The 26,868-nt window shown below is 41.8% G+C and overlaps 2 protein-coding genes and 1 long non-coding RNA gene across 9 annotated transcripts; 2 read left to right on the top strand and 1 right to left on the bottom strand.

The window, feature by feature from the left end:
- Positions 1-1,705: 1,705 nt before the first annotated feature.
- Positions 1,706-3,319, bottom strand: LOC141780871 (uncharacterized). Its single transcript, XR_012596731.1, has 2 exons — positions 2,851-3,319; positions 1,706-2,244 (listed from the first exon to the last, which is right to left on the bottom strand). It is a non-coding gene; the product is annotated as an uncharacterized LOC141780871 (long non-coding RNA).
- Positions 3,320-3,567: 248 nt separating this feature from the next.
- On the top strand, positions 3,568-15,798 carry LOC141780860 (alpha-2,8-sialyltransferase 8E-like). Of its 4 annotated transcripts, none has more exons than XM_074656292.1 (8): positions 3,697-3,835; positions 5,334-5,554; positions 5,830-5,904; positions 6,093-6,167; positions 6,883-7,027; positions 8,267-8,379; positions 8,493-8,585; positions 8,666-15,798. In XM_074656292.1, exons 2-8 carry the CDS (start codon positions 5,547-5,549, stop codon positions 9,135-9,137), a joined length of 981 nt encoding a protein of 326 aa, XP_074512393.1. In that variant the 5' UTR covers positions 3,697-3,835; positions 5,334-5,546; the 3' UTR covers positions 9,138-15,798. The 4 variants fall into 4 exon arrangements, with proteins under 4 accessions (XP_074512392.1, XP_074512393.1, XP_074512395.1 ...); XM_074656294.1 differs by having other exon boundaries at positions 3,698-3,835; positions 5,389-5,554; XM_074656293.1 differs by having other exon boundaries at positions 3,708-3,835; positions 5,368-5,554.
- Positions 15,799-17,804: 2,006 nt separating this feature from the next.
- Positions 17,805-25,423, top strand: LOC141780859 (alpha-2,8-sialyltransferase 8E-like). 4 transcript variants are annotated; one of them, XM_074656290.1, is made up of 8 exons: positions 17,805-18,105; positions 19,659-19,824; positions 20,100-20,174; positions 20,321-20,395; positions 21,109-21,253; positions 22,493-22,605; positions 22,719-22,811; positions 22,892-25,423. In XM_074656290.1, the coding sequence occupies exons 2-8, from the start codon at positions 19,817-19,819 to the stop codon at positions 23,361-23,363; spliced, it is 981 nt and encodes a 326-aa protein (XP_074512391.1). In that variant the 5' UTR covers positions 17,805-18,105; positions 19,659-19,816; the 3' UTR covers positions 23,364-25,423. The 4 variants fall into 4 exon arrangements, with proteins under 4 accessions (XP_074512391.1, XP_074512390.1, XP_074512389.1 ...); XM_074656289.1 differs by having other exon boundaries at positions 19,638-19,824; XM_074656288.1 differs by having other exon boundaries at positions 19,604-19,824.
- Positions 25,424-26,868: the final 1,445 nt, after the last annotated feature.

Below are 26,868 nucleotides of genomic sequence, written 5' to 3'. Positions count from 1 at the left end.
ACATGAAGATTGCCTGGCTATTAACATTTAATGAAAACAGCCAGACACTGAATGTGAAGAATCTTTTGACATTTAACCACTTTTAAAAAATGTTCTGGGAACTCTTGAGGGGAAATGTACGGTACTCACACACTTAAATCACACAAAGGCTGGTGCTGATGGTGGAAGATGATTTCTGCACTCTTGTTCTCACTCACTGACACTGCTGGATGTGATACAGACATGAGGTAAACCTCAGATATCAGAGGGCCAACTACAAACCATCATGGCTGCCCTCTGTGGTCATCAGAGGGTCCTATTAAGTGAGGCACGGAGCCAAGGATTTCTGTCTGTGGTGTCTGTGATGTAATATCACAGACACCACAGACAGAAACACTGGCGAGCCAGTTTTTAGAATAGCGATTTTTTTGTTTGTTTTTGTGAACAACACAAGGTGCGAGGGAAAATTAACTTAAAGAGAATCAGTGAATAAATATTTATCACAAAAAAATGTTGTATATAATAAGTGGCTTGAGTGGAATTCACTTGTCTAACCAGGCAACAAAAGGTTTTTCTCAGACATCTACATGATTTAGTGTCTTTGAGCCACTAAGTGCTCAAAACCTGCCAAGATTTGTAGTTAGAATGCAGTATTTCTACTTACAAACCACACACCATATGATCCACTGATTTATAGTTTTGCACAGTTATATGCATTCCTCCTTTAATTCTCTTCTTTTTTTTTACACCTCATATAGCATTTTTTGGACCTCATGTAAGCCATATGGCAGTGTAGTGTATTTGCAAATGTATGAATCCATTCTAATATTTCATTTCATTATTTGGCCTCAGATTTTTCCATATTTGATGCAGCTGTGACATCAGTGGCCTACAGCTACATTACTGAACTTCACTAAGTTTCTCCTGTGTGTCCTGCTGAGCATTACACAGTTACAGAGTGGACCAAACATGCAAACATCTGCTTGATGCTTTCACAGAGACAAAAGAAAACACAAATACATAACTTCCTCACTTTCTGAACTTCTCCCTCCTTTGACAAGAAGTCGCCCTCTAGTGGCTCCAGCTGGCTCCAACTGCAAACCATCACCAGCTGCCTGTTATCCATTTATGCTTCAGTTTGTTTCCTTCTCTTCAACAAAACGCAGTAAATGCTTTAGTTGAAAAACTTTGTTCACTGGGGAAGAATTTAATGAGGGCTGACACTGACTGGGAAACTCTCAGTAAATCACCTGTGGCTTATTGGGATGAAGCAGCGTCTCAATGCTCTGGGGAGCAGCTGACTGAAGTACTTCTGGTGATTTATGACCGTCTGCTCCTGGCCGGCTTATTGAACAGACTTGTGGAGCCAAGTGGTGGACAAACAAACATAATCAGAAAGACTCTTTCTACTACTGTACTGTGTTTATGTGAAGGAAGCCACGTCACAATGTCCAGCCTCACAACTTCACATGAGCATACACATCACTATTTGCTGGGAAAGACTCAGATTGTGATTCATAAATCAAGAACATAATGTGCTGGCTTTTAGGATTTGTTGCCCCTCCCATTTTTGTCATAAAATGAACTGGTGCTTCTTTGGAAAGCCACTTTGGGTAAAGCTTGGAATGGTTTGAGTAATTTGGCTTGTCATGTTCTTCCCCGAACTGATTCATCAGCCAGTTTGTCTCCACACGCAGCTGTTCAGCAGAACAGTGTTGGAAAAGGAGTAACACTGTTTATTAAAACACAGCCCAGAGTGTTGCTACACAAGATAAGACAAGACAAAGAAGATTGGAAGATAGACACAATGCCAAAATTCAAAATGTTCAATGATTATGTCCATGATGTTGCACATAATATCCCATTAGCCTGTTGCACATTATGTCCCATAAATCAGAAAGTTGTAATGATGTAATCCACGGAGAGACAGTAATCCAGAGCCGAAATGGAGTCTGGAGCCACCTCAGCATCTAATGCCTCTGCAGTCCGTCTCTCTACATGATGTAGATGAGTTGTAAAGTCTGATTTCCACAGGAAGAAAGGATTTCCTATGTTGCATCGTGGTGGTAACAGACTGTTGCTGACGGTGCTCCAGCACATTGTGGAAAGGGTGAGAGTCAAATGTGCATGATGCTCTACAGTTTGTGCAGCATCCTCCTCTCTGACACCAACACCAGAGAGTCAAGCTCCACCCCCGAGACAGAGGCAGCCTTCCTCATGAGCTTCTGTTGATTTTGTTGGTGGCGACTGCCTGTCGAAATAATACTGTAACAAACAGAGAAAAGTCTGCCATATTTTTTCTTTGCCTCATTAAGTCACATTAGTTCAAAATGTACCTTAAAGGGAGATTTGTCAAGTATCTAATACTCTTATTAACATGGGATTGGACACATATGCTGCTTTATGCAAATGTATGTATATATTTATGATTGGAAATCAATCAAACAACACAAAACAATGACAAATATTGTCCAGAAACCCTCAAAGGTACTGCATGTAGCATAACAAATATGCTCAAATCATAACATGGTGAACTCAAGCCCAACAGGCAACAACAGCTGTCAGTGTGTCAGTGTGCTGACTTGACAATGACTTGCCACAAACTGCATGTGATTATCGTAAAGTGGGCATGTCTGTAAAGGGGAGACTTCGTAGGTACCCAGAGAACCCATTTACATTCACATATCTTGAGGTCAGAGGTCAAAACAAGTGACTTTTACAAAAGGGTTGGTCTCTCGTAAGCATTATTCCACAATTGGAGCTGCAAGATACCACCAGGGGGCAGTCAACTACAAGGCAGATGAGACAGATTTGGAGTGCTGAGCACCTTTCAAGAGGCAGAGAGAGAGAGAAAGCTACAGTACTCACTACCTGTGTTTCCATGTCTTCCATCACACCTCCCTTTGAAGCCATTTACCAGTTACAGCCATAGCAAGTGAGGAAGAAGGTGATGACGATTTAAGGGCCCACAAAAGCTCCTGGAACCAGATGCATTTCATCAGATGGACAGATGAGAAGAAAACACTGTTGAAAATGCACAGAACTCTCACATATAATGTCCAAAGATTTAAGCATAAGCCACAGAAATAACAATTATTTTCATCCAGAGTGATTTGTGTTTTGTTTCCACTCCAGGAAGAGATTCTTTCAGATCTAGAAGATGTGTGCACAGACTGAAATATTGATTTTGACATCAAACATTTACAATCATGCATGCATAGATGACAGGAAATATGCAAAACCCAGATGGTGCTGTCATGTAGAACTCAAGTTTAGCATATGAAAGTTGACACTATTGCCAATATGTCACACATTCAACAAGGCGGGTAACTGCTCACTGGAACTGCTCATCAGTAAATGAACCATTACATGAATGTCTGTAGCTTCAGCTTTCCTTAACAACCCTCTGACTTTATAAGCCTGATTTTATGAGTTGCACAATCTTAGGAGTCACTGTGATTGGGTGGAGCTCTATAGCTTCGGGGCTGTGTTAGAAAGCGGGATTATGAGTTTGTTTGTGTAAACACATGGGAAATAGAGGGAGAGGCAGAGGGGAGAAGATGGGTGGACCAAAAGAGACATGACAAGGATTAAAGTAGGATGTGGTGGAGCAACAAAAGATGATCAGTTTCATCTGGCCTGGACACAAACAGGGAGAGAGGCAAAACAAGAGGCAGACGACTAACTGAGGAGGAAGCAGAGAGGCCAAAGATTAACACAGTGTGAGAGGTTGAAGTTAGCAGGAGTGGAGAGGTATGAGGGGACAGCTCTTGAAGAAGAAGTCACTCTTCTCTTTGGTGATCACTTTCTGCTCTGTGGGGAGTCTGCTGACCACTCTCATCATGATCAACGACAAGTAAGTGTGTCCCAACTCCCTATAGAATAACACTATCTTCAATCCAATCACAATGTTTTTTTGTATTTTGGGTGCTGGATGTGTGTTAGTGGGGGCAAACGATAAAGAGGCATGCTGGGTGACCACAAGACAAGAGTGGAGCAGTTGATAATATAGGGCAGAAATTGAAGTATTTTGTTTTTCCGCTGATGTCATCCTCTTTGTCAAAAGACACAAAGCTGTTAAAGGTGAAGTTAGTGTGGAATGACTTTGGTGTTTTACTGCCCCCAAGTGAATGCATTTTAACATCATGAACTAAGCAATCTAAGAAGGAAGTTACTGGCAGAGACATTTAGAAAATGAATTGGAAAAATGGCACGTCTTCAATACAAAATAACTGACAGGTTAACTTGTTTTTCAGTGGTGATGTGGTGTTATTACCATTGTAAGTTTCTGTGTGAGGAAAATCAAAAGCAGCAGTTGTTGTTTTTCAAACAGAAATTGCAGAAACCCTCACACAGTCATTGAAAGTGACTCATGAGAGGTTGTTTCAGCTCAGCATGAGCCACCCCTACCCTACCATGTAAATAAATGGAATGAAAGGATTTTAAGCTGGACATTTAGGGCGGCTGTAGCTCAGTGAGTAAAAAGATCGTCCTTTAACCAAGGTTGGCGGTTTGATTCCGGGCTCGAAGTGTCTATGAGCGAGAGACCCTGAACCCCAAGTTGCTCCCCGGGTGCTTCACAGCAGCCCACTGCTCCTAAATGCTAAGGATTGGGAGGGTACATTTTCGATGAGGTGGCTGAAGCTCAGTGGGTTGAGCGGGTTAATGTTTAACCACAAGGCCAAAGTTGCAAAGTCCGCTTATAATAAGTGATTGTGGGCTTGTTTTCCGGAAAAGTCGCTTACAAATATGGGTAGTTGCGGGGTGCATTTTTTTGGGCTTGTTTCTAAAGTGTAGTTGCTGATTTGGGCTCCCGTTTCTCTCCTGATGCCTCCACACCCCTCATAAAGTCCTACAGGTGCACACATCGTAAGAGTGAAGGCTGGGAATCGGGCAGGATTGCACATTACAAGACTCCAACAAAGAATCAAAAAACACAGGACGTAGTGTTAAAATCAGTCCCTTGTGCCGATTGGTGGTGAGCACTTCCACGAAAGTCAGCTTGTTGTTTAGAGTGGTTGACAATTGACAGGTGGGGGTTCTCAGAGTTTGTGGAAGGGTTGCCTGGGTTGTGACATTTCTGGACAATTGAATCATCAGTAGTGTACCCTTGTATCATCAGATGTTTCGGCCTTTTAACACTATACACCCTCCACAAAGGCGGCGAGCTGCAGGGTGATCAATCCTCAGCCTGTATACTGTGCCCAAGTGTCCCGAAATTCCCCTTACTGCTGGGAATGGCAGACAGCTGAAAGGCTGACAGGTGGGGGGTTCTCCAGTGGGTTATGCAGATGTATTTGGAGCCCTGCCCGGATCATTCCGCTTGAGACAAATCCACTGACTGCTTCTTTCAGCCGCTTCTGAGATTGCTCTGATGGTCTGCCGCAGAGCCTGACCGTGGCATCCCAGCTCTTTCAGCAATCTAATGGTAGAAGAAGCCACGAATCCTCTGCATCCTACCTCCACTGGATGGACTTTGGTGTTCCAGCCTCGCTGCTTTGCTTCTGCTGCTAGCTCTGCGTAGCGCAACTTCTTACATTCGTAGGCCTCTTCAATCAAGTTTTCCCATGGAACTGTGAGCTCTACTATGTAGGCAGCATTCACTGGTTAGATTGCTTTTTGTAATGACAACGTGCATGGAAACAAACAATACAGCACATTTAGATATAGATATATACAGTATATAAACTGAATATATATTCAGTATACACATAATTGGCCAATAAAGCTAATTCTCATTCTGATATGAAGCAAAGACAAATGGGGCTCAGAGCCTCTTATAGTATCTGTTTTATCTCTGACATCAACATGTTACTCACCTGTCCTGTTTCTCTTGTGTTCGCTCCACAGTAATGTGGAACCTCACAGACCGCCTCCTCCCAAGAAAAGCCCCCTCTGGCCCGCTGACCTCTGTAAAGGCTGCAAGTGAGAACAAACACCGTCACTTTGCTTCTTCTCCTTAAGGCACCTTTTTTGTTTATGTCTTTAACAGATCAAGTCATGTCAGTGCTACAGGGATTACACACCTGACTGTGTATTTGGATGTGTGTGTGTGTGTGTGTGTGTGTGTGTGTGTGTGTGTGTGTGTGTGTGTGTGTGTGTGTGTGTCACAGGGAGGTCTTCAAAAAAGTAAAAGAGCGTTACTCTAAGACCTGGAAGAAGCAGGAGGACAATTACCAAAAATACAGGTAATTTATTTTGAATTTATTTCATTTTGTATTCTGCAAACAAAAAAAACAACAAAAAAAGGTTACCAGAATTGCAAATAATTGTCAATGCATGCACAGATATGCCGTATCTCCAGTGTCCATAGTACAGGCCGTACATTGTTGATCCGGGGATGTACAGTATGTATGATTTAAAAGGTAGTTTAAATGAACTATACATGGAGTACTGCTCTCATACGAGAAGTACCTAATCCCCTTCAAATAATGACAGTCTATTTTATATGTTTTCACTCGTCTGATTTACATTTGTCACAAATGGCGGAAATCGATGGGCAGATCCTATTAAGTCTAATCTCATGCATGACCTTGAACTGTAAGAGCTTCAAAGAAAAGAAAAAATCTATGTAGGATGCTTTTTATATGGTTAGAAAGAAGAACAACTAAAGACAAGGAAGGAGAAGTGGAAATAGAAGTGTTGATTAAAGCAGAAGAACTTACAGACCAATGTTAAACACATAGTCTAAATATAACACGTCTTAAAGTCATGTGAGTTACGCTAAAACAGAGAGACTTCACCTCAGGCAGCTTTCACTCACCTGTGTCTTTTTATTTATAACGTGAACAAACTGTCTATTCAATTAACTCTTTCTGTATTTTGCAAATTATGAAGCTTTCTGTTCAACAACACTCCTGACCGTCTTGAATGTGATTTAACGAAGTCCTTGTGGTTCCCCAGATCTCAGCTGAGCAGCAAGTGCCATGGTTCTGACAAGGCCATCATTACCCAGGCCAACACTCCAGTGGGATCCAAGCTCGTGTACGACGGAGAAAAGAACAGGACCCTCCAGGTGAACCCGGAGATTTTCAACACCTTTGTAAAGGTAAGTTGTTTCTCATTCATGAATATTACCACAACATCTGATGCTTGGTTGGTGTCTTGTTTGGTGCAAGTTATATTCTTGTCATACAATATAATGTGACATCAATATACACCTTTATCTACTTTTTAAGGACATGGACAGAATTGTAAGAATCCAAAGTATGACTCTAAAAGCAATACTAGTTAGGAATGTGAAGTAATATAATGAATACATTTAGGGAATTTCAATTAACTAGTAAAGACAATTGTGGTAGAAGGTAGATACAGATAAATGTAACTGAGTCACAGATGATTTCAGTTTATTTGGATGTAGTTCTTATCTTCACTATGACCTCAGCTATGTACATAACTCTACGTCACACAAGATGACTATGTTTTCAAAGCAAAGAAATAGTAGGTAGTAAAGATAAATAGTACAATAAGACAAGATAAGAAGTAGATAATACAAATAATGACTACAGTGTGTATATAGACTATACACACACAATCCAAAGTTCAATGAAGCAGCCATGTGATAAAAAGATATCAAAGGCCCTGTTTAAATGAAATATAGCGCATGGTCTAAAGTGCATGGTGCAAGTGCATTTAGGACATGTCCAACTCCTCTTTTACTAGTTAAAGGTGCTAAGTTTCAGAGGAAGTACATTTGCTACTTTCACAATGTGGGCGCTAGGCATTTAAATGACAACTGCGTCGGTCTGAAACTAGCATTGACAGTTGCACTGTGTGCCGCTTTGAGCCACGTGTAAAGTAGGGCCCGAAGAGTCTACAGCCATGCAGACAGTCAAGTCAGATTCCAAGTAACAGGATTCATGATACAGGACTCAATAGGTGGAGAGCAACGGCACAATGATTGGAAATAGGCCGGTTATGTCCTGCAGGGCAGATGAGGGAAAGTAGAACCAGGTGAGCAGGCTAATAACCTGCTACTTAAGAAAAATAAAGTACAGCGTGTCCATATGAAATAACCACAAAAGAACAGCCCATGAAGTACAAACCTTTGGCCTCACCAAGACGTAAATCACATCTGTCTACCACCAACACAGCCAGAGAAGGAAGGAACGTTAATCTTTGACATTATTAGCTATTGAAACTAGTAACACACATTTAACACACACATGCTCATTTGCAAATGAGATCACCCTCCCTTAATATGTCTCTTTGTCTTTCACAGACAGTATAATATAATCTGTATATAAATGTTGTTTTGTAATACATTTTCCTCTGGTGTTGATTCCAGGAGCATCCGTTCCCAAATAAAACATGGGACACGTGTGCTGTTGTTGGGAACGGAGGAATCCTGACCAACAGCAGCTGTGGAAAGATGATCGATTCAGCTCAGTTTGTTATCAGGTGAGAAAGGTGTCCAGTGTACTGGACTGATGACAACCTTAATCAACATTAACATTCACATTCTTTTGCAATTCTTTATAACGATCTCTATATCATCTTTGTTGCTTGTTCAGGTGCAACCTACCTCCCTTGGAAAATGGCTACGAGAAACACGTGGGCATCAAGACTGACCTTGTGACAGCAAACCCAAGTATCCTCATAGAGAAGTGAGTCAGAGGATGAACCTCACTGCACTTTAAAATGTTCCTGTTGTCTTGTTGCTTCACATCTGCTGTTTATTTTTCAGGTTTGGGTCTCTGATGGGGCGTCGCCGTCCCTTTGTGGAGAGTCTGCGCAACTACGGCAACTCCCTGCTGCTCCTTCCCGCCTTCTCCTACAGCCACAGCCATCCTATATGCATGCGGGCCGTCTACGCCACTGAGGACTTTGAAAGCCCCGCCCGGCCCGTCTTCTTCAACCCTGACTACCTCCAGAATCTGGCGCTCTTCTGGCGCTCCCAAGGCCTAAAAGGAGCACGACTCAGCACCGGCATAATGATGGTTAGCCTTGCACTGGAACACTGTGCCAATGTGCATCTCTACGGGTTCTGGCCGTTCAGTAATCACCCACATGGACTCCATGCTCTGACTAACCACTACTACGATAACAGACAAGCTAAAGCAAAGGTCCACGTCATGCCGGCTGAGTTTGACCTCTTGTTGCAGCTGCACAGTCAGGGGGTCATCAGGCTTCACCTGGGAGATTGTCAAGCGGATTAAGTGTGTCCGAGCAGAATGGATTTACAGTAAATGCTGAGTTGGCTCATCAGCAGCCAAGACATTTGCACTGAAATGAAGATGCAACAATCACAAGGCTTTAAACATTATAGTTTTATAGTGTATGTAAAACTGTATTTATTTCCACAAATGTTCCAGCTGGAGTCTGGAGGGAGTTGTTTTGATTTAAATGGGAATCCTTTGTGAGGCCTTTGTGGGGGTCGACACTGTAGTGCCTTATGTCAGATCAAACTGAATGTATTTTGAAGAAAATCAAATACCTCCTTTACATGAAGATTGCCTGGCTATTAACATTTAATGAAAACAGCCAGACACTGAATGTAAAGAATCTTTTGACATTTAACCACTTTTAAAAAGATATTCTGGGAACTCTTGAGGGGAAATATACGGTACTCACACACTTTAAATCACACAAAGGCTGGTGCTGGTTGTGGAAGATGATTTCTGCACTCTTGTTCTCACTCACTGACACTGCTGGATGTGATACAGACATGAGGTAAACCTCAGATATCAGAGTGACAACTACAGACCATCATGGCTGCCCTCTGTGGTCATCAGAGGACCCTATTAAGTGAGACTCGGAGCCAAGGATTACATCACAGACACCACAGACAGAAACACTGGCGAGCCAGTTTTTAGAATAGCGATTTTTTTTTTTTTTTCGTGAACAGCACAAGGTGCGAGGGAAAATTAACTTAAAGAGAATCAGTGAATAAATATTTATCACAAACCAGGCAACAAAAGATTTTTCTCAGACATCTACATGATTTAGTGTCTTTGAGCCACTAAGTGCTCAAAACCTGCCAAGATTTGTAGTTAGAATGCAGTATTTCTACTTACAAACCACACACCATATGATCCACTGATTTATAGTTTATAGTCTTCTTTTTTTTTACACCTCATATAGCATTTTTTGGACCTCATGTAAGCCATATGGCAGTGTAGTGTATTTGCAAATGTATGAATCCATTCTAATATATCATTTCATTATTTGGCCTCAGATTTTTCCATATTTGATGCAGCTGTGACATCAGTGGCCTACAGCTACATTACTGAACTTCACTAAGTTTCTCCTGTGTGTCCTGCTGAGCATTACACAGTTACAGAGTGGACCAAACATGCAAACATCTGCTTGATGCTTTCACAGAGACAAAAGAAAACACAAATACATAACTTCCTCACTTTCTGAACTTCTCCCTCCTTTGACAAGAAGTCGCCCTCTAGTGGCTCCAGCTGGCTCCAACTGCAAACCATCACCAGCTGCCTGTTATCCATTTATGCTTCAGTTTGCTTCCTTCTCTTCAACAAAACGCAGTAAATGCTTTAGTTGAAAAACTTTGTTCACTGGGGAATAATTTAATGAGGGCTGACACTGACTGGGAAACTCTCAGTAAATCACCTGTGGCTTATTGGGATGGAGCAGCGTCTCAATGCTCTGGGGAGCAGCTGACTGAAATACTTCTGGTGATTTATGACCGTCTGCTGCTGGCCGGCTTATTGAACAGACATGTGGAGCTAAGTGGTGGACAAACAAACATAATCAGAAAGACTCTTTCTACTACTGTACTGTGTTTATGTGAAGGGAGCCACGTCACAATGTCCAGCCTCACAACTTCACATGAGCATACATATCATTATTTGCTGGGAAAGACTCAGATTGTGATTCATAAATCAAGAACATAATGTGCTGGCTTTTAGGATTTGTTGCCCCTCCCATTTTTGTCATAAAATGAACTGGTGCTTCTTTAGAAAGCCACTTTGGGTAAAGCTTGGAATGGTTTGAGTAATTTGGCTTGTCATGTTCTTCCCCGAACTGATTCATCAGCCAGTTTGTCTCCACACGCAGCTGTTCAGCAGAACAGTGTTGGAAAAGGAGTAACACTGTTTATTAAAACACAGCCCAGAGTGTTGCTACACAAGATAAGACAAGACAAAGAAGATTGGAAGATAGACACAATGCCAAAATTAAAAATGTTCAATGATTATTTACATGATGTTGCACATAATATCCCACTAGCCTGTTGCACATTATGTCCCGTAAATACATGATTCCAGGGTGGTGCCCCATTTATTATTAATGTTTATTGATAATCTTTATTAATATTAATAATTCTATTATTATTTATTAATTAATTTGCTAATAACCAAACCTGTTACAGCCAAATTCCTACATTTTGGTGCCCTGTGTGAGGCATAGTATTATTGTTGGCAAATTGTTCATAATTGTGCAATATTAATTTTCAGCATAATTTTTGGTCAAAAACAAATTTCATATTCCACTTCTAAACAAACCAAAAGTGTTTACATTCTACACCACTAGTCTTCCACTGGAGTAGAAGTCCAGCTGTACTTTTAAACAAGTACATTGTGGTTAGAATTGTTTATTTGAGAGATTTTTTATATTAACACTTTAAGCCTTTATAGTGTTAATTGTAATAACTTGCTTTTGCTGCTAATTCAAGTTAACCTACGCTGTAGACTTTGAAAGTTTTGGTTCAGCATTTGAGTACCAAGTATTCAATGCAATCTAGTCTAGTTGTCATATTTTGCTGTTAATCCAAGTGTTCCTTTAATGACACAGCGTGCCACCGGCCCTGTGTAACATAGAGAGCTTGTACCAGGCTGTGTAACTGCCAAGCATTCCAGCCTGAGTTAAGATAAGAGCCACAGTGTGCTAATAGCCCTGTGAGATAAGTTTGCACCCAGCTGTTCCAGCTTGAGTCACCTTTAAGAGACATCATCACAACTGTTACTGCTCTGCATCTCAGTTAGTGCATGTTGTGTGTAAGCAAACTTCTTTTGTAAACCTTTGTTTACTTTACTGGCCCCTTTTGTTTGATGCCCACTAGTCACTAGTTGGTGCTGTAGCTGCCCCTCCTCCACAGGGAGCTACCCCCCATAGTGTAGGCCAGTGCATTGTTGTTAGGCTAGTGTACCTCCCCAAACTACACTACAAGTGTCTGCCAACGCAACACCATAGCCAACAACATTGTTTTGTTTTGTACTAGACATCCAGTTTAGTTTCACCCTCCATTCCAGGTATAACAATGGATAACCCCTGTGTAGAGCTTTTTATTTCTTCCCTAGCACAGAGCCTAAACCCTGGCTGCCCTGAACTCATCAGCAGGTTGAGTTTCAGTGAGTGCAGGAAAGAAATAGAAATGCTCCTCACAGACAGGTGTGATGCGCAGACCGCATCCAACGATTCATTGTTGAAATGCTTACTTCTGATTTTCCGCAGGCGAACCAGTCTTGCCATTCAGAGTAAAGCAGCCCTAGGAAAAGAGGTAGATAGCCTAAGAACGCAAAGTGCTGATCTCCTCCATGAAGTTCAGACAGCTAATAAGAAAGCCATGTGTTACTTAGAAGACCTGCATTCAGCAGAGTTAGATCTGTTTCAATACAAAGAGAAATTGTTAGGGCTTAGATTAGAATGTTTTTCCCCACCACAGTCTGTCAGTCACTGTGATTCTGGCTACTCAGATTCACTCTCCTCACTTGATGAGAGGTTAACTCCCTCTCCACTCAGAAGTGAAAGATTTCCAACCGACTCAAAGTCCTTGGGAATGAAGTCAGCTCCTCAACCTCGGCTGAGAGAAAGAGTGAACAGCTACCTGACTACTTATTGTTCTGAAACTGACAGTGAAGACACATGTAGTTTATCTTCAAGAAGATATCCTGCCACATGTTCTTCTCAGCCACTGAGACATGACACTTTCCTCTGTGCTCCTCCCTCCAAAAGTTCAGCCTGTTCAGCCTCCTTTCCACTCTGTCACAAGGGTGATGACAGCTGTCCAGCCTCTGCTTCTCAGCCAGAGAGGACATTAGCATGTGATGCACCAGTGCATTGTAATGCTAATTTAGTCTTGTCTTCAGCAGAAAGGACCACCCAGGGTCCCCGCCATGAAGTGCTTGATTTCATAGCTAAAGACATTGAATGTTTTGATCCAGACAACTGTGATCATCACATTGATGACTATTTTAGGGAATTAGATCACAATCTAATTGACTTAACACACGCCACCCAAAGGGAGAAAGTTAAACTTGTGTGGAAAACCAGCTCTAAAGCTGTGCACAAGTTTATACAGTCACAACCTCCCATGGTCAGAAATGACTATAGTGAGCTTCGTCATGCATTGATAGAAGAATTCTCTTTTACTGCTGACGAGAACTCAGCCATGTTTGCAGCCCTTCAAATTAAACATTCACGTAGTGAGAATCCTAGAGATTACTACAAACATTTAAGGCATGCATACTTCCAAGGTAAGAATGTGCCAGGCTTAGAAGAAAACGCCTTCTTCAAGTCCTTGTTTTTGCAGAACTTGCACCCCTGTGTACGCACGCACGTCGTAGTCAGGACGCATGAGGGTAACCCCTCACTGTGTGAGATAAGGAAGATGACACAGATAGCTTGGGAATCTCTGGTCATCTCCAAAAAGGGTTGCAAACCAACTGAGCCCACCAGCTCAAACCCTGACGTGTCAAGCAGATCTGCCACCTCAAAAGACCACCTTCACAACAGGTCGAAGGGGGGTCACAAAAGGCTGCATAAGGACACTGAGCGTAAACGCCATGTACCCCATTTGCATAGAGATAGGCATTCACACGACAGAAGTGTTAGAAGCCATACTCTGAAATTCTGGGACCGGTCTGACTATGACCGCAGCATCTCTGACCACAGTTCAGACTCTGAACAAGGTTCAAAACATGGACATAATCTAGCAGACAGTGATAGCTACTCTGAGTGCCTCTCTGCCTCTGGCTACCTGGAGCGTTACAGCCCTGAGCCACGAGTTAAGCACGAGAGATCCAGAGTTATCTTCCCACGGTACTAGCTAACACTTAGCTAACAGTGAGACTGACGCTAGATAACGGTGCCTTAATTTTCCTTTCCTCTTTTGCAGTTACTCAACTCAGACACCACTGTCCAACTTTACAAGTACACTTGGACCAACTCCTTGGTAGTATCTTGTTTAGAGATCACTAGTGCACACACTAGCTTAGGACACCACATTATGACTACAGAACCAGTCATACACCTGTCCGCATTGTTTTAGGTGACACTCTCCGCATCTCACCTTAACAACTTAACACCTCTAACATTCCTGTTCTTTTCACTAACCTTATAACTAACAGAGAAACATAGTTATGTATTTTATATAATGCTATTGTTTTTGTTTATCTGGTTTTATTTGTAACTTAGGGACTGTTCTTGCTTAGCCAAGATAGATAGTTTTAACCAATGCCCAATTGGTTAATGAACTGCCCAGACGTTACAAAATTGAATGAACTGTTGAATGAACTTTTTCAATCATGGATTTAACAACTTTTGAGTTGTCCCCAGGGACTGGACTGTACAACCCCCAGGTTGTTTCCAAGGACCTGTGAACTGTTCAACCTTCTGTTTTGCTCTTGAAGGATGATACACATCTTAAGACCAAAAGGGGGGATGTAGGGACCCAGCAAATGGCAGGTGACCACATGAACTCAGTAACATGATCCTTGAACCATGGACTCAGCTCAGCTCAGCTAGCCATTGGCTAAAGACTCAGTAGCCATTGGCTGAGGGCTCAGCTGCCATTGGCTACTGTAGCATTCACCCCTACTTGTGAAATTCACCCAGGACAAAACCAGAGGAATGTCTTTGTTCCTCCTCTTTTCTTTCTTCACCTTCTCACCCAAGCTGACCTGCTTGAGGTGAGCTGCTGCTCTCCAGCTGCAAAGCAGCTCTGCTCTGATCAATGGCCTGTTAGGAAACAGCCATTGGAACACAAGGATCTCCTCAGGCAGAAGACGCGAGAGCCTGCCTTCTTACCTACTAACTTCAAGCAACAACCGCAAGGAAGTTAGCACCAAGCTAACCAATCTGCACAACTTGATTGGAGCACAGCAAAGACGAAATCTTTGACTTGGAACCACAACTTCAACACATGGAATTACAAACCCCTTTTATTCCATGGATCGGTAACGTACTGGGCTTACCTTAGCATTAGCAATTGCACATGGCTGAGCAAGACTGTTCAACTTTGATTTCTATAATGTACTTGTATTGATATGTTTACTATTATTCATTGAGTTTCACTGTCGTGATATTATTAGTTGTATTTGATATTTGGGTAGGTGGCTTCGCCACATCTGATGTGTTTAGTTTATGCTTCACGTAAACAAGGTCTTGCATGCAAACTAACCAGATTTTCTAACCCACTGCATTATCTGACACACATAAAGATCACATACAGAAACTGTGAATTAGTTAAACATAAACATACAGCTTCAGATAATCTTAACCCCCACATCACCCCCCCCCCCCCCCCCCCCTCTCTTTCCTTGCTGAGCACATGTGCTCCGAAGAACAAAGAGGCATGTGGTGACATGTTGGTGGCCATCTTTGATTCCGCCATCTTTGTAGTTTTACAGTGCTCGCCCTGTTGTCTGTAGGCAGACATCTTGAGACAAGAAGCTATCTTGTCTCTCTCCCCCTCTCTCTCTCTCTCTCTCTCTCTCTCTCACACACACACACACACACACACACAGACACACACATGCTTACACACTTTGTTTGGTTTGTTTAGTTTAGTTATTTAGTTAGATAAATAATGTGTTTTAAACCTTTATTATCTTGTAAAATAAATGTTTGTGGAATATACACGCTGGTCTGGTTAATGTTGTACAAGAGTGAATAATGCCAACCTCTGCTATGTCAAGAACTCCGATATCCTTCAACCTTTACTATCTATTCTGGTTATAGTTATTAATTTAATTATTAATCAACGTTCCAAATTGATAGTTTAGCATATATAATGGGACAATATTAACGTTTTGGTTATTGGTCCCTGATTCCAGGGTGGTGCCCCGTTTATTATTAATGTTTATTGATAATCTTTATTAATATTAATAATTCTATTATTATTTATTAATTAATTTGCTAATAACCAAACCTGTTACAGCCAAATCCCTACAGTTGTAATGATGTAATCCACGGAGAGACAGTAATCCAGAGCTGAAATGGAGTCTGGAGCCACCTCAGCATCTAATGCCTCTGCAGTCCGTCTCTCTACATGATGTAGATGAGTTGTAAAGTCTGATTTCCACAGGAAGAAAGGATTTCCTATGTTGCATCGTGGTGGTAACAGACTGTTGCTGACGGTGCTCCAGCACATTGTGGAAAGGGTGAGAGTCAAATGTGCATGATGCTCTACAGTTTGTGCAGCATCCTCCTCTCTGACACCAACACCAGAGAGTCAAGCTCCACCCCCGAGACAGAGGCAGCCTTCCTCATGAGCTTCTGTTGATTCTGTTGGTGGCGACTGCCTGTCGTAATAATACTGTAACAAACAGAGAAAAGTCTGCCATATTTTTTCTTTGCATCATTAAGTCACATTAGTTCAAAATGTACCTTAAAGGGAGATTTGTCAAGTATCTAATACTCTTATTAACATGGGATTGGACACATATGCTGCTTTATGCAAATGTATGTATATATTTATGATTGGAAATCAATCAAACAACACAAAACAATGACAAATATTGTCCAGAAACCCTCAAAGGTACTGCATGTAGCATAACAAATATGCTCAAATCATAACATGGTGAACTCAAGCCCAACAGGCAACAACAGCTGTCAGTGTGTCAGTGTGCTGACTTGACAATGACTTGCCACAAACTGCATGTGATTATCGTAAAGTGGGCATGTCTGTAAAGGGGAGACTTCGTAGGTACCCAGAGAACCCATTTACATTCACATATCTTGAGGTCAGAGGTCAAAACAAGTGACTTTTACAAAAGGGTTGGTCTCTCGTAAGCATTATTCCACAATTGGAGCTGCAAGATACCACCAGGGGGCAGTCAACTACAAGGCAGATGAGACAGATTTGGAGTGCTGAGCACCTTTCAAGAGGCAGAGAGAGAGAGAAAGCTACAGTACTCACTACCTGTGTTTCCATGTCTTCCATCACACCTCCCTTTGAAGCCATTTACCAGTTACAGCCATAGCAAGTGAGGAAGAAGGTGATGACGATTTAAGGGCCCACAAAAGCTCCTGGAACCAGATGCATTTCATCAGATGGACAGATGAGAAGAAAACACTGTTGAAAATGCACAGAACTCTCACATATAATGTCCAAAGATTTAAGCATAAGCCACAGAAATAACAATTATTTTCATCCAGAGTGATTTGTGTTTTGTTTCCACTCCAGGAAGAGATTCTTTCAGATCTAGAAGATGTGTGCACAGACTGAAATATTGATTTTGACATCAAACATTTACAATCATGCATGCATAGATGACAGGAAATATGCAAAACCCAGATGGTGCTGTCATGTAGAACTCAAGTTTAGCATATGAAAGTTGACACTATTGCCAATATGTCACACATTCAACAAGGCGGGTAACTGCTCACTGGAACTGCTCATCAGTAAATGAACTATTACATGAATGTCTGTAGCTTCAGCTTTCCTTAACAACCCTCTGACTTTATAAGCCTGATTTTATGAGTTGCACAATCTTAGGAGTCACTGTGATTGGGTGGAGCTCTATAGCTTCGGGGCTGTGTTAGAAAGTGGGGTTATGAGTTTGTTTGTGTAAACACATGGGAAAAAGAGGGAGAGGCAGAGGGGAGAAGATGGTTGGACCAAAAGAGACATGACAAGGATTAAAGTAGGATGTGGTGGAGCAACAAAAGATGATCAGTTTCATCTGGCCTGGACACAAACAGGAAGAGAGGAGAGAGAAAGTGCAGAGAAGACTGATGACTTGCCTAAACAAGGGGGCAGGCGACTAACTGAGGAGGAAGCAGAGAGGCCAAAGATTAACACAGTGTGAGAGGTTGAAGTTAGCAGGAGTGGAGAGGTATGAGGGGACAGCTCTTGAAGAAGAAGTCACTCTTCTCTTTGGTGATCACTTTCTGCTCTGTGGGGAGTCTGCTGACCACTCTCATCATGATCAACGACAAGTAAGTGTGTCCCAACTCCCTATAGAATAACACTATCTTCAATCCAATCACAATGTTTTTTTGTATTTTGGATGCTGGATGTGTGTTAGTGGGGGCAAACGATAAAGAGGCATGCTGGGTGACCACAAGACAAGAGTGGAGCAGTTGATAATATAGGGCAGAAATTGAAGTATTTTGTTTTTCCGCTGATGTCATCCTCTTTGTCAAAAGACACAAAGCTGTTAAAGGTGAAGTTAGTGTGGAATGACTTTGGTGTTTTACTGCCCCCAAGTGAATGCATTTTAACATCATGAACTAAGCAATCTAAGAGGGAAGTTACTGGCAGAGACATTTAGAAAATGAATTGGAAAAATGGCACGTCTTCAATACAAAATAACTGACAGGTTAACTTGTTTTTCAGTGGTGATGTGGTGTTATTACCATTGTAAGTTTCTGTGTGAGGAAAATCAAAAGCAGCAGTTGTTGTTTTTCAAACAGAAATTGCAGAAACCCTCACACAGTCATTGAAAGTGACTGATGAGAGGTTGTTTCAGCTCAGCATGAGCCACCCCTACCCTACCATGTAAATAAATGGAATGAAAGGATTTTAAGCTGGACATTTAGGGCGGCTGTAGCTCAGTGAGTAAAAAGATCGTCCTTTAACCAAGGTTGGCGGTTTGATTCCGGGCTCGAAGTGTCCATGAGCGAGAGACCCTGAACCCCAAGTTGCTCCCCGGGTGCTTCACAGCAGCCCACTGCTCCTAAATGCTAAGGATTGGGAGGGTTCATTTTCGATGAGGTGGCTGAAGCTCAGTGGGTTGAGCGGGTTAATGTTTAACCACAAGGCCAAAGTTGCAAAGTCCGCTTATAATAAGTGATTGTGGGCTTGTTTTCCGGAAAAGTCGCTTACAAATATGGGTAGTTGCGGGGTGCATTTTTTTGGGCTTGTTTCTAAAGTGTAGTTGCTGATTTGGACTCCCGTTTCTCTCCTGATGCCTCCACACCCCTCATAAAGTCCTACAGGTGCACACATCGTAAGAGTGAAGGCTGGGAATCGGGCAGGATTGCACATTACAAGACTCCAACAAAGAATCAAAAAACACAGGACGTAGTGTTAAAATCAGTCCCTTGTGCCAATTGGTGGTGAGCACTTCCACGAAAGTCAGCTTGTTGTTTAGAGTGGTTGACAATTGACAGGTGGGGGTTCTCAGAGTTTGTGGAAGGGTTGCCTGGGTTGTGACATTTCAGGACAATTGAATCATCAGTAGTGTACCCTTGTATCATCAGATGTTTCGGCCTTTTAACACTATACACCCTCCACAAAGGCGGCGAGCTGCAGGGTGATCAATCCTCAGCCTGTATACTGTGCCCAAGTGTCCCGAAATTCCCCTTACTGCTGGGAATGGCAGACTGCTGAAAGGCTGACAGGTGGGGGGTTCTCCAGTGGGTTATGCAGATGTATTTGGAGCCCTGCCCGGATCATTCCGCTTGAGCCAAATCCACTGACTGCTTCTTTCAGCCGCTTCTGAGATTGCTCTGATGGTCTGCCGCAGAGCCTGACCGTGGCATCCCAGCTCTTTCAGCAATCTAATGGTAGAAGAAGCCACGAATCCTCTGCATCCTACCTCCACTGGATGGACTTTGGTGTTCCAGCCTCGCTGCTTTGCTTCTGCTGCTAGCTCTGCGTAGCGCAACTTCTTACATTCGTAGGCCTCTTCAATCAAGTTTTCCCATGGAACTGTGAGCTCTACTATGTAGGCAGCATTCACTGGTTAGATTGCTTTTTGTAATGACAACGTGCATGGAAACAAACAATACAGCACATTTAGATATAGATATATACAGTATATAAACTGAATATATATTCAGTATACACATAATTGGCCAATAAAGCTAATTCTCATTCTGATATGAAGCAAAGACAAATGGGGCTCAGAGCCTCTTATAGTATCTGTTTTATCTCTGACATCAACATGTTACTCACCTGTCCTGTTTCTCTTGTGTTCGCTCCACAGTAATGTGGAACCTCACAGACCGCCTCCTCCCAAGAAAAGCCCCCCCTGGCCCGCTGACCTCTGTAAAGGCTGCAAGTGAGAACAAACACCGTCACTTTGCTTCTTCTCCTTAAGGCACCTTTTTTGTTTATGTCTTTAACAGATCAAGTCATGTCAGTGCTACAGGGATTACACACCTGACTGTGTATTTGGATGTGTGTGTGTGTGTGTGTGTGTCACAGGGAGGTCTTCAAAAAAGTAAAAGAGCGTTACTCTAAGACCTGGAAGAAGCAGGAGGACAATTACCAAAAATACAGGTAATTTATTTTGAATTTATTTCATTTTGTATTCTGCAAACAAAAAAAACAACAAAAAAAGGTTACCAGAATTGCAAATAATTGTCAATGCATGCACAGATATGCCGTATCTCCAGTGTCCATAGTACAGGCCGTACATTGTTGATCCGGGGATGTACAGTATGTATGATTTAAAAGGTAGTTTAAATGAACTATACATGGAGTACTGCTCTCATACGAGAAGTACCTAATCCCCTTCAAATAATGACAGTCTATTTTATATGTTTTCACTCGTCTGATTTACATTTGTCACAAATGGCGGAAATCGATGGGCAGATCCTATTAAGTCTAATCTCATGCATGACCTTGAACTGTAAGAGCTTCAAAGAAAAAAAAATCTATGTAGGATGCTTTTTATATGGTTAGAACGAAGAACAACTAAAGACAAGGAAGGAGAAGTGGAAATAGAAGTGTTGATTAAAGCAGAAGAACTTACAGACCAATGTTAAACACATAGTCTAAATATAACACGTCTTAAAGTCATGTGAGTTACGCTAAAACAGAGAGACTTCACCTCAGGCAGCTTTCACTCACCTGTGTCTTTTTATTTATAACGTGAACAAACTGTCTATTCAATTAACTCTTTCTGTATTTTGCAAATTATGAAGCTTTCTGCTCAACAACACTCCTGACCGTCTTGAATGTGATTTAACGAAGTCCTTGTGGTTCCCCAGATCTCAGCTGAGCAGCAAGTGCCATGGTTCTGACAAGGCCATAATTACCCAGGCCAACACTCCAGTGGGATCCAAGCTCGTGTACGACGGAGAAAAGAAGAAGACCTTCCAGGTGAACCCGGAGATTTTCAGCACCTTTGTAAAGGTAAGTTGTTTCTCATTCATGAATATTACCACAACATCTGATGCTTGGTTGGTGTCTTGTTTGGTGCAAGTTATATTCTTGTCATACAATATAATGTGACATCAATATACACCTTTATCTACTTTTTAAGGACATGGACAGAATTGTAAGAATCCAAAGTATGACTCTAAAAGCAATACTAGTTAGGAATGTGAAGTAATATAATGAATACATTTAGGGAATTTCAATTAACTAGTAAAGACAATTGTGGTAGAAGGTAGATACAGATAAATGTAACTGAGTCACAGATGATTTCAGTTTATTTGGATGTAGTTCTTATCTTCACTATGACCTCAGCTATGTACATAACTCTACGTCACACAAGATGACTATGTTTTCAAAGCAAAGAAATAGTAGGTAGTAAAGATAAATAGTACAATAAGACAAGATAAGAAGTAGATAATACAAATAGTGACTACAGTGTGTATATAGACTATACACACACAATCCAAAGTTCAATGAAGCAGCCATGTGATAAAAAGATATCAAAGGCCCTGTTTAAATGAAATATAGCGCATGGTCTAAAGTGCATGGTGCAAGTGCATTTAGGACATGTCCAACTCCTCTTTTACTAGTTAAAGGTGCTAAGTTTCAGAGGAAGTACATTTGCTACTTTCACAATGTGGGCACTAGGCATTTAAATGACAACTGCGTCGGTCTGAAACTAGCATTGACAGTTGCACTGTGTGCCGCTTTGAGCCACGTGTAAAGTAGGGCCCGAAGAGTCTACAGCCATGCAGACAGTCAAGTCAGATTCCAAGTAACAGGATTCATGATACAGGACTCAATAGGTGGAGAGCAACGGCACAATGATTGGAAATAGGCCGGTTATGTCCTGCAGGGCAGATGAGGGAAAGTAGAACCAGGTGAGCAGGCTAATAACCTGCTACTTAAGAAAAATAAAGTACAGCGTGTCCATATGAAATAACCACAAAAGAACAGCCCATGAAGTACAAACCTTTGGCCTCACCAAGACGTAAATCACATCTGTCTACCACCAACACAGCCAGAGAAGGAAGGAACGTTAATCTTTGACATTATTAGCTATTGAAACTAGTAACACACATTTAACACACACATGCTCATTTGCAAATGAGATCACCCTCCCTTAATATGTCTCTTTGTCTTTCACAGACAGTATAATATAATCTGTATATAAATGTTGTTTTGTAATACATTTTCCTCTGGTGTTGATTCCAGGAGCATCCGTTCCCAAATAAAACATGGGACACGTGTGCTGTTGTTGGGAACGGAGGAATCCTGACCAACAGCAGCTGTGGAAAGATGATCGATTCAGCTCAGTTTGTTATCAGGTGAGAAAGGTGTCCAGTGTACTGGACTGATGACAACCTTAATCAACATTAACATTCACATTCTTTTGCAATTCTTTATAACGATCTCTATATCATCTTTGTTGCTTGTTCAGGTGCAACCTACCTCCCTTGGAAAATGGCTACGAGAAACACGTGGGCATCAAGACTGACCTTGTGACAGCAAACCCAAGTATCCTCATAGAGAAGTGAGTCAGAGGATGAACCTCACTGCACTTTAAAATGTTCCTGTTGTCTTGTTGCTTCACATCTGCTGTTTATTTTTCAGGTTTGGGTCTCTGATGGGGCGTCGCCGTCCCTTTGTGGAGAGTCTGCGCAACTACGGCAACTCCCTGCTGCTCCTTCCCGCCTTCTCCTACAGCCACAGCCATCCTATATGCATGCGGGCCGTCTACGCCACTGAGGACTTTGAAAGCCCCGCCCGGCCCGTCTTCTTCAACCCTGACTACCTCCAGAATCTGGCGCTCTTCTGGCGCTCCCAAGGCCTAAAAGGAGCACGACTCAGCACCGGCATAATGATGGTTAGCCTTGCACTGGAACACTGTGCCAATGTGCATCTCTACGGGTTCTGGCCGTTCAGTAATCACCCACATGGACTCCATGCTCTGACTAACCACTACTACGATAACAGACAAGCTAAAGCAAAGGTCCACGTCATGCCGGCTGAGTTTGACCTCTTGTTGCAGCTGCACAGTCAGGGGGTCATCAGGCTTCACCTGGGAGATTGTCAAGCGGATTAAGTGTGTCCGAGCAGAATGGATTTACAGTAAATGCTGAGTTGGCTCATCAGCAGCCAAGACATTTGCACTGAAATGAAGATGCAACAATCACAAGGCTTTAAACATTATAGTTTTATAGTGTATGTAAAACTGTATTTATTTCCACAAATGTTCCAGCTGGAGTCTGGAGGGAGTTGTTTTGATTTAAATGGGAATCCTTTGTGAGGCCTTTGTGGGGGTCGACACTGTAGTGCCTTATGTCAGATCAAACTGAATGTATTTTGAAGAAAATCAAATACCTCCTTTACATGAAGATTGCCTGGCTATTAACATTTAATGAAAACAGCCAGACACTGAATGTAAAGAATCTTTTGACATTTAACCACTTTTAAAAAGATATTCTGGGAACTCTTGAGGGGAAATATACGGTACTCACACACTTTAAATCACACAAAGGCTGGTGCTGGTTGTGGAAGATGATTTCTGCACTCTTGTTCTCACTCACTGACACTGCTGGATGTGATACAGACATGAGGTAAACCTCAGATATCAGAGTGACAACTACAGACCATCATGGCTGCCCTCTGTGGTCATCAGAGGACCCTATTAAGTGAGACTCGGAGCCAAGGATTACATCACAGACACCACAGACAGAAACACTGGCGAGCCAGTTTTTAGAATAGCGATTTTTTTTTTTTTTTCGTGAACAGCACAAGGTGCGAGGGAAAATTAACTTAAAGAGAATCAGTGAATAAATATTTATCACAAACCAGGCAACAAAAGATTTTTCTCAGACATCTACATGATTTAGTGTCTTTGAGCCACTAAGTGCTCAAAACCTGCCAAGATTTGTAGTTAGAATGCAGTATTTCTACTTACAAACCACACACCATATGATCCACTGATTTATAGTTTATAGTCTTCTTTTTTTTTACACCTCATATAGCATTTTTTGGACCTCATGTAAGCCATATGGCAGTGTAGTGTATTTGCAAATGTATGAATCCATTCTAATATATCATTTCATTATTTGGCCTCAGATTTTTCCATATTTGATGCAGCTGTGACATCAGTGGCCTACAGCTACATTACTGAACTTCACTAAGTTTCTCCTGTGTGTCCTGCTGAGCATTACACAGTTACAGAGTGGACCAAACATGCAAACATCTGCTTGATGCTTTCACAGAGACAAAAGAAAACACAAATACATAACTTCCTCACTTTCTGAACTTCTCCCTCCTTTGACAAGAAGTCGCCCTCTAGTGGCTCCAGCTGGCTCCAACTGCAAACCATCACCAGCTGCCTGTTATCCATTTATGCTTCAGTTTGCTTCCTTCTCTTCAACAAAACGCAGTAAATGCTTTAGTTGAAAAACTTTGTTCACTGGGGAATAATTTAATGAGGGCTGACACTGACTGGGAAACTCTCAGTAAATCACCTGTGGCTTATTGGGATGGAGCAGCGTCTCAATGCTCTGGGGAGCAGCTGACTGAAATACTTCTGGTGATTTATGACCGTCTGCTGCTGGCCGGCTTATTGAACAGACATGTGGAGCTAAGTGGTGGACAAACAAACATAATCAGAAAGACTCTTTCTACTACTGTACTGTGTTTATGTGAAGGGAGCCACGTCACAATGTCCAGCCTCACAACTTCACATGAGCATACATATCATTATTTGCTGGGAAAGACTCAGATTGTGATTCATAAATCAAGAACATAATGTGCTGGCTTTTAGGATTTGTTGCCCCTCCCATTTTTGTCATAAAATGAACTGGTGCTTCTTTAGAAAGCCACTTTGGGTAAAGCTTGGAATGGTTTGAGTAATTTGGCTTGTCATGTTCTTCCCCGAACTGATTCATCAGCCAGTTTGTCTCCACACGCAGCTGTTCAGCAGAACAGTGTTGGAAAAGGAGTAACACTGTTTATTAAAACACAGCCCAGAGTGTTGCTACACAAGATAAGACAAGACAAAGAAGATTGGAAGATAGACACAATGCCAAAATTAAAAATGTTCAATGATTATTTACATGATGTTGCACATAATATCCCACTAGCCTGTTGCACATTATGTCCCGTAAATACATGATTCCAGGGTGGTGCCCCATTTATTATTAATGTTTATTGATAATCTTTATTAATATTAATAATTCTATTATTATTTATTAATTAATTTGCTAATAACCAAACCTGTTACAGCCAAATTCCTACATTTTGGTGCCCTGTGTGAGGCATAGTATTATTGTTGGCAAATTGTTCATAATTGTGCAATATTAATTTTCAGCATAATTTTTGGTCAAAAACAAATTTCATATTCCACTTCTAAACAAACCAAAAGTGTTTACATTCTACACCACTAGTCTTCCACTGGAGTAGAAGTCCAGCTGTACTTTTAAACAAGTACATTGTGGTTAGAATTGTTTATTTGAGAGATTTTTTATATTAACACTTTAAGCCTTTATAGTGTTAATTGTAATAACTTGCTTTTGCTGCTAATTCAAGTTAACCTACGCTGTAGACTTTGAAAGTTTTGGTTCAGCATTTGAGTACCAAGTATTCAATGCAATCTAGTCTAGTTGTCATATTTTGCTGTTAATCCAAGTGTTCCTTTAATGACACAGCGTGCCACCGGCCCTGTGTAACATAGAGAGCTTGTACCAGGCTGTGTAACTGCCAAGCATTCCAGCCTGAGTTAAGATAAGAGCCACAGTGTGCTAATAGCCCTGTGAGATAAGTTTGCACCCAGCTGTTCCAGCTTGAGTCACCTTTAAGAGACATCATCACAACTGTTACTGCTCTGCATCTCAGTTAGTGCATGTTGTGTGTAAGCAAACTTCTTTTGTAAACCTTTGTTTACTTTACTGGCCCCTTTTGTTTGATGCCCACTAGTCACTAGTTGGTGCTGTAGCTGCCCCTCCTCCACAGGGAGCTACCCCCCATAGTGTAGGCCAGTGCATTGTTGTTAGGCTAGTGTACCTCCCCAAACTACACTACAAGTGTCTGCCAACGCAACACCATAGCCAACAACATTGTTTTGTTTTGTACTAGACATCCAGTTTAGTTTCACCCTCCATTCCAGGTATAACAATGGATAACCCCTGTGTAGAGCTTTTTATTTCTTCCCTAGCACAGAGCCTAAACCCTGGCTGCCCTGAACTCATCAGCAGGTTGAGTTTCAGTGAGTGCAGGAAAGAAATAGAAATGCTCCTCACAGACAGGTGTGATGCGCAGACCGCATCCAACGATTCATTGTTGAAATGCTTACTTCTGATTTTCCGCAGGCGAACCAGTCTTGCCATTCAGAGTAAAGCAGCCCTAGGAAAAGAGGTAGATAGCCTAAGAACGCAAAGTGCTGATCTCCTCCATGAAGTTCAGACAGCTAATAAGAAAGCCATGTGTTACTTAGAAGACCTGCATTCAGCAGAGTTAGATCTGTTTCAATACAAAGAGAAATTGTTAGGGCTTAGATTAGAATGTCTTTCCCCACCACAGTCTGTCAGTCACTGTGATTCTGGCTACTCAGATTC

This window comes from Sebastes fasciatus, chromosome 13 (genome assembly GCF_043250625.1).
Source record: "Sebastes fasciatus isolate fSebFas1 chromosome 13, fSebFas1.pri, whole genome shotgun sequence".
In the NCBI taxonomy this organism is placed as follows: domain Eukaryota; kingdom Metazoa; phylum Chordata; class Actinopteri; order Perciformes; family Sebastidae; genus Sebastes; species Sebastes fasciatus.
This window is presented reverse-complemented; position numbering and strand designations above follow the sequence as displayed.

Bases quoted from the DNA above. Each gene is read 5' to 3' on its own strand.
- LOC141780860 (XM_074656291.1), top strand. From the start codon at position 3,735: ATGAGGGGACAGCTCTTGAAGAAGAAGTCACTCTTCTCTTTGGTGATC. The intron at 6,168-6,882 runs GTAATTTATTTT...GTGGTTCCCCAG, and splicing joins GACAATTACCAAAAATACAG to ATCTCAGCTGAGCAGCAAGT. The intron at 8,586-8,665 runs GTGAGTCAGAGG...TTTATTTTTCAG, and splicing joins CCAAGTATCCTCATAGAGAA to GTTTGGGTCTCTGATGGGGC.
- LOC141780859 (XM_074656287.1), top strand. From the start codon at position 18,005: ATGAGGGGACAGCTCTTGAAGAAGAAGTCACTCTTCTCTTTGGTGATC. The intron at 22,606-22,718 runs GTGAGAAAGGTG...TTGCTTGTTCAG, and splicing joins TCAGCTCAGTTTGTTATCAG to GTGCAACCTACCTCCCTTGG. The intron at 22,812-22,891 runs GTGAGTCAGAGG...TTTATTTTTCAG, and splicing joins CCAAGTATCCTCATAGAGAA to GTTTGGGTCTCTGATGGGGC.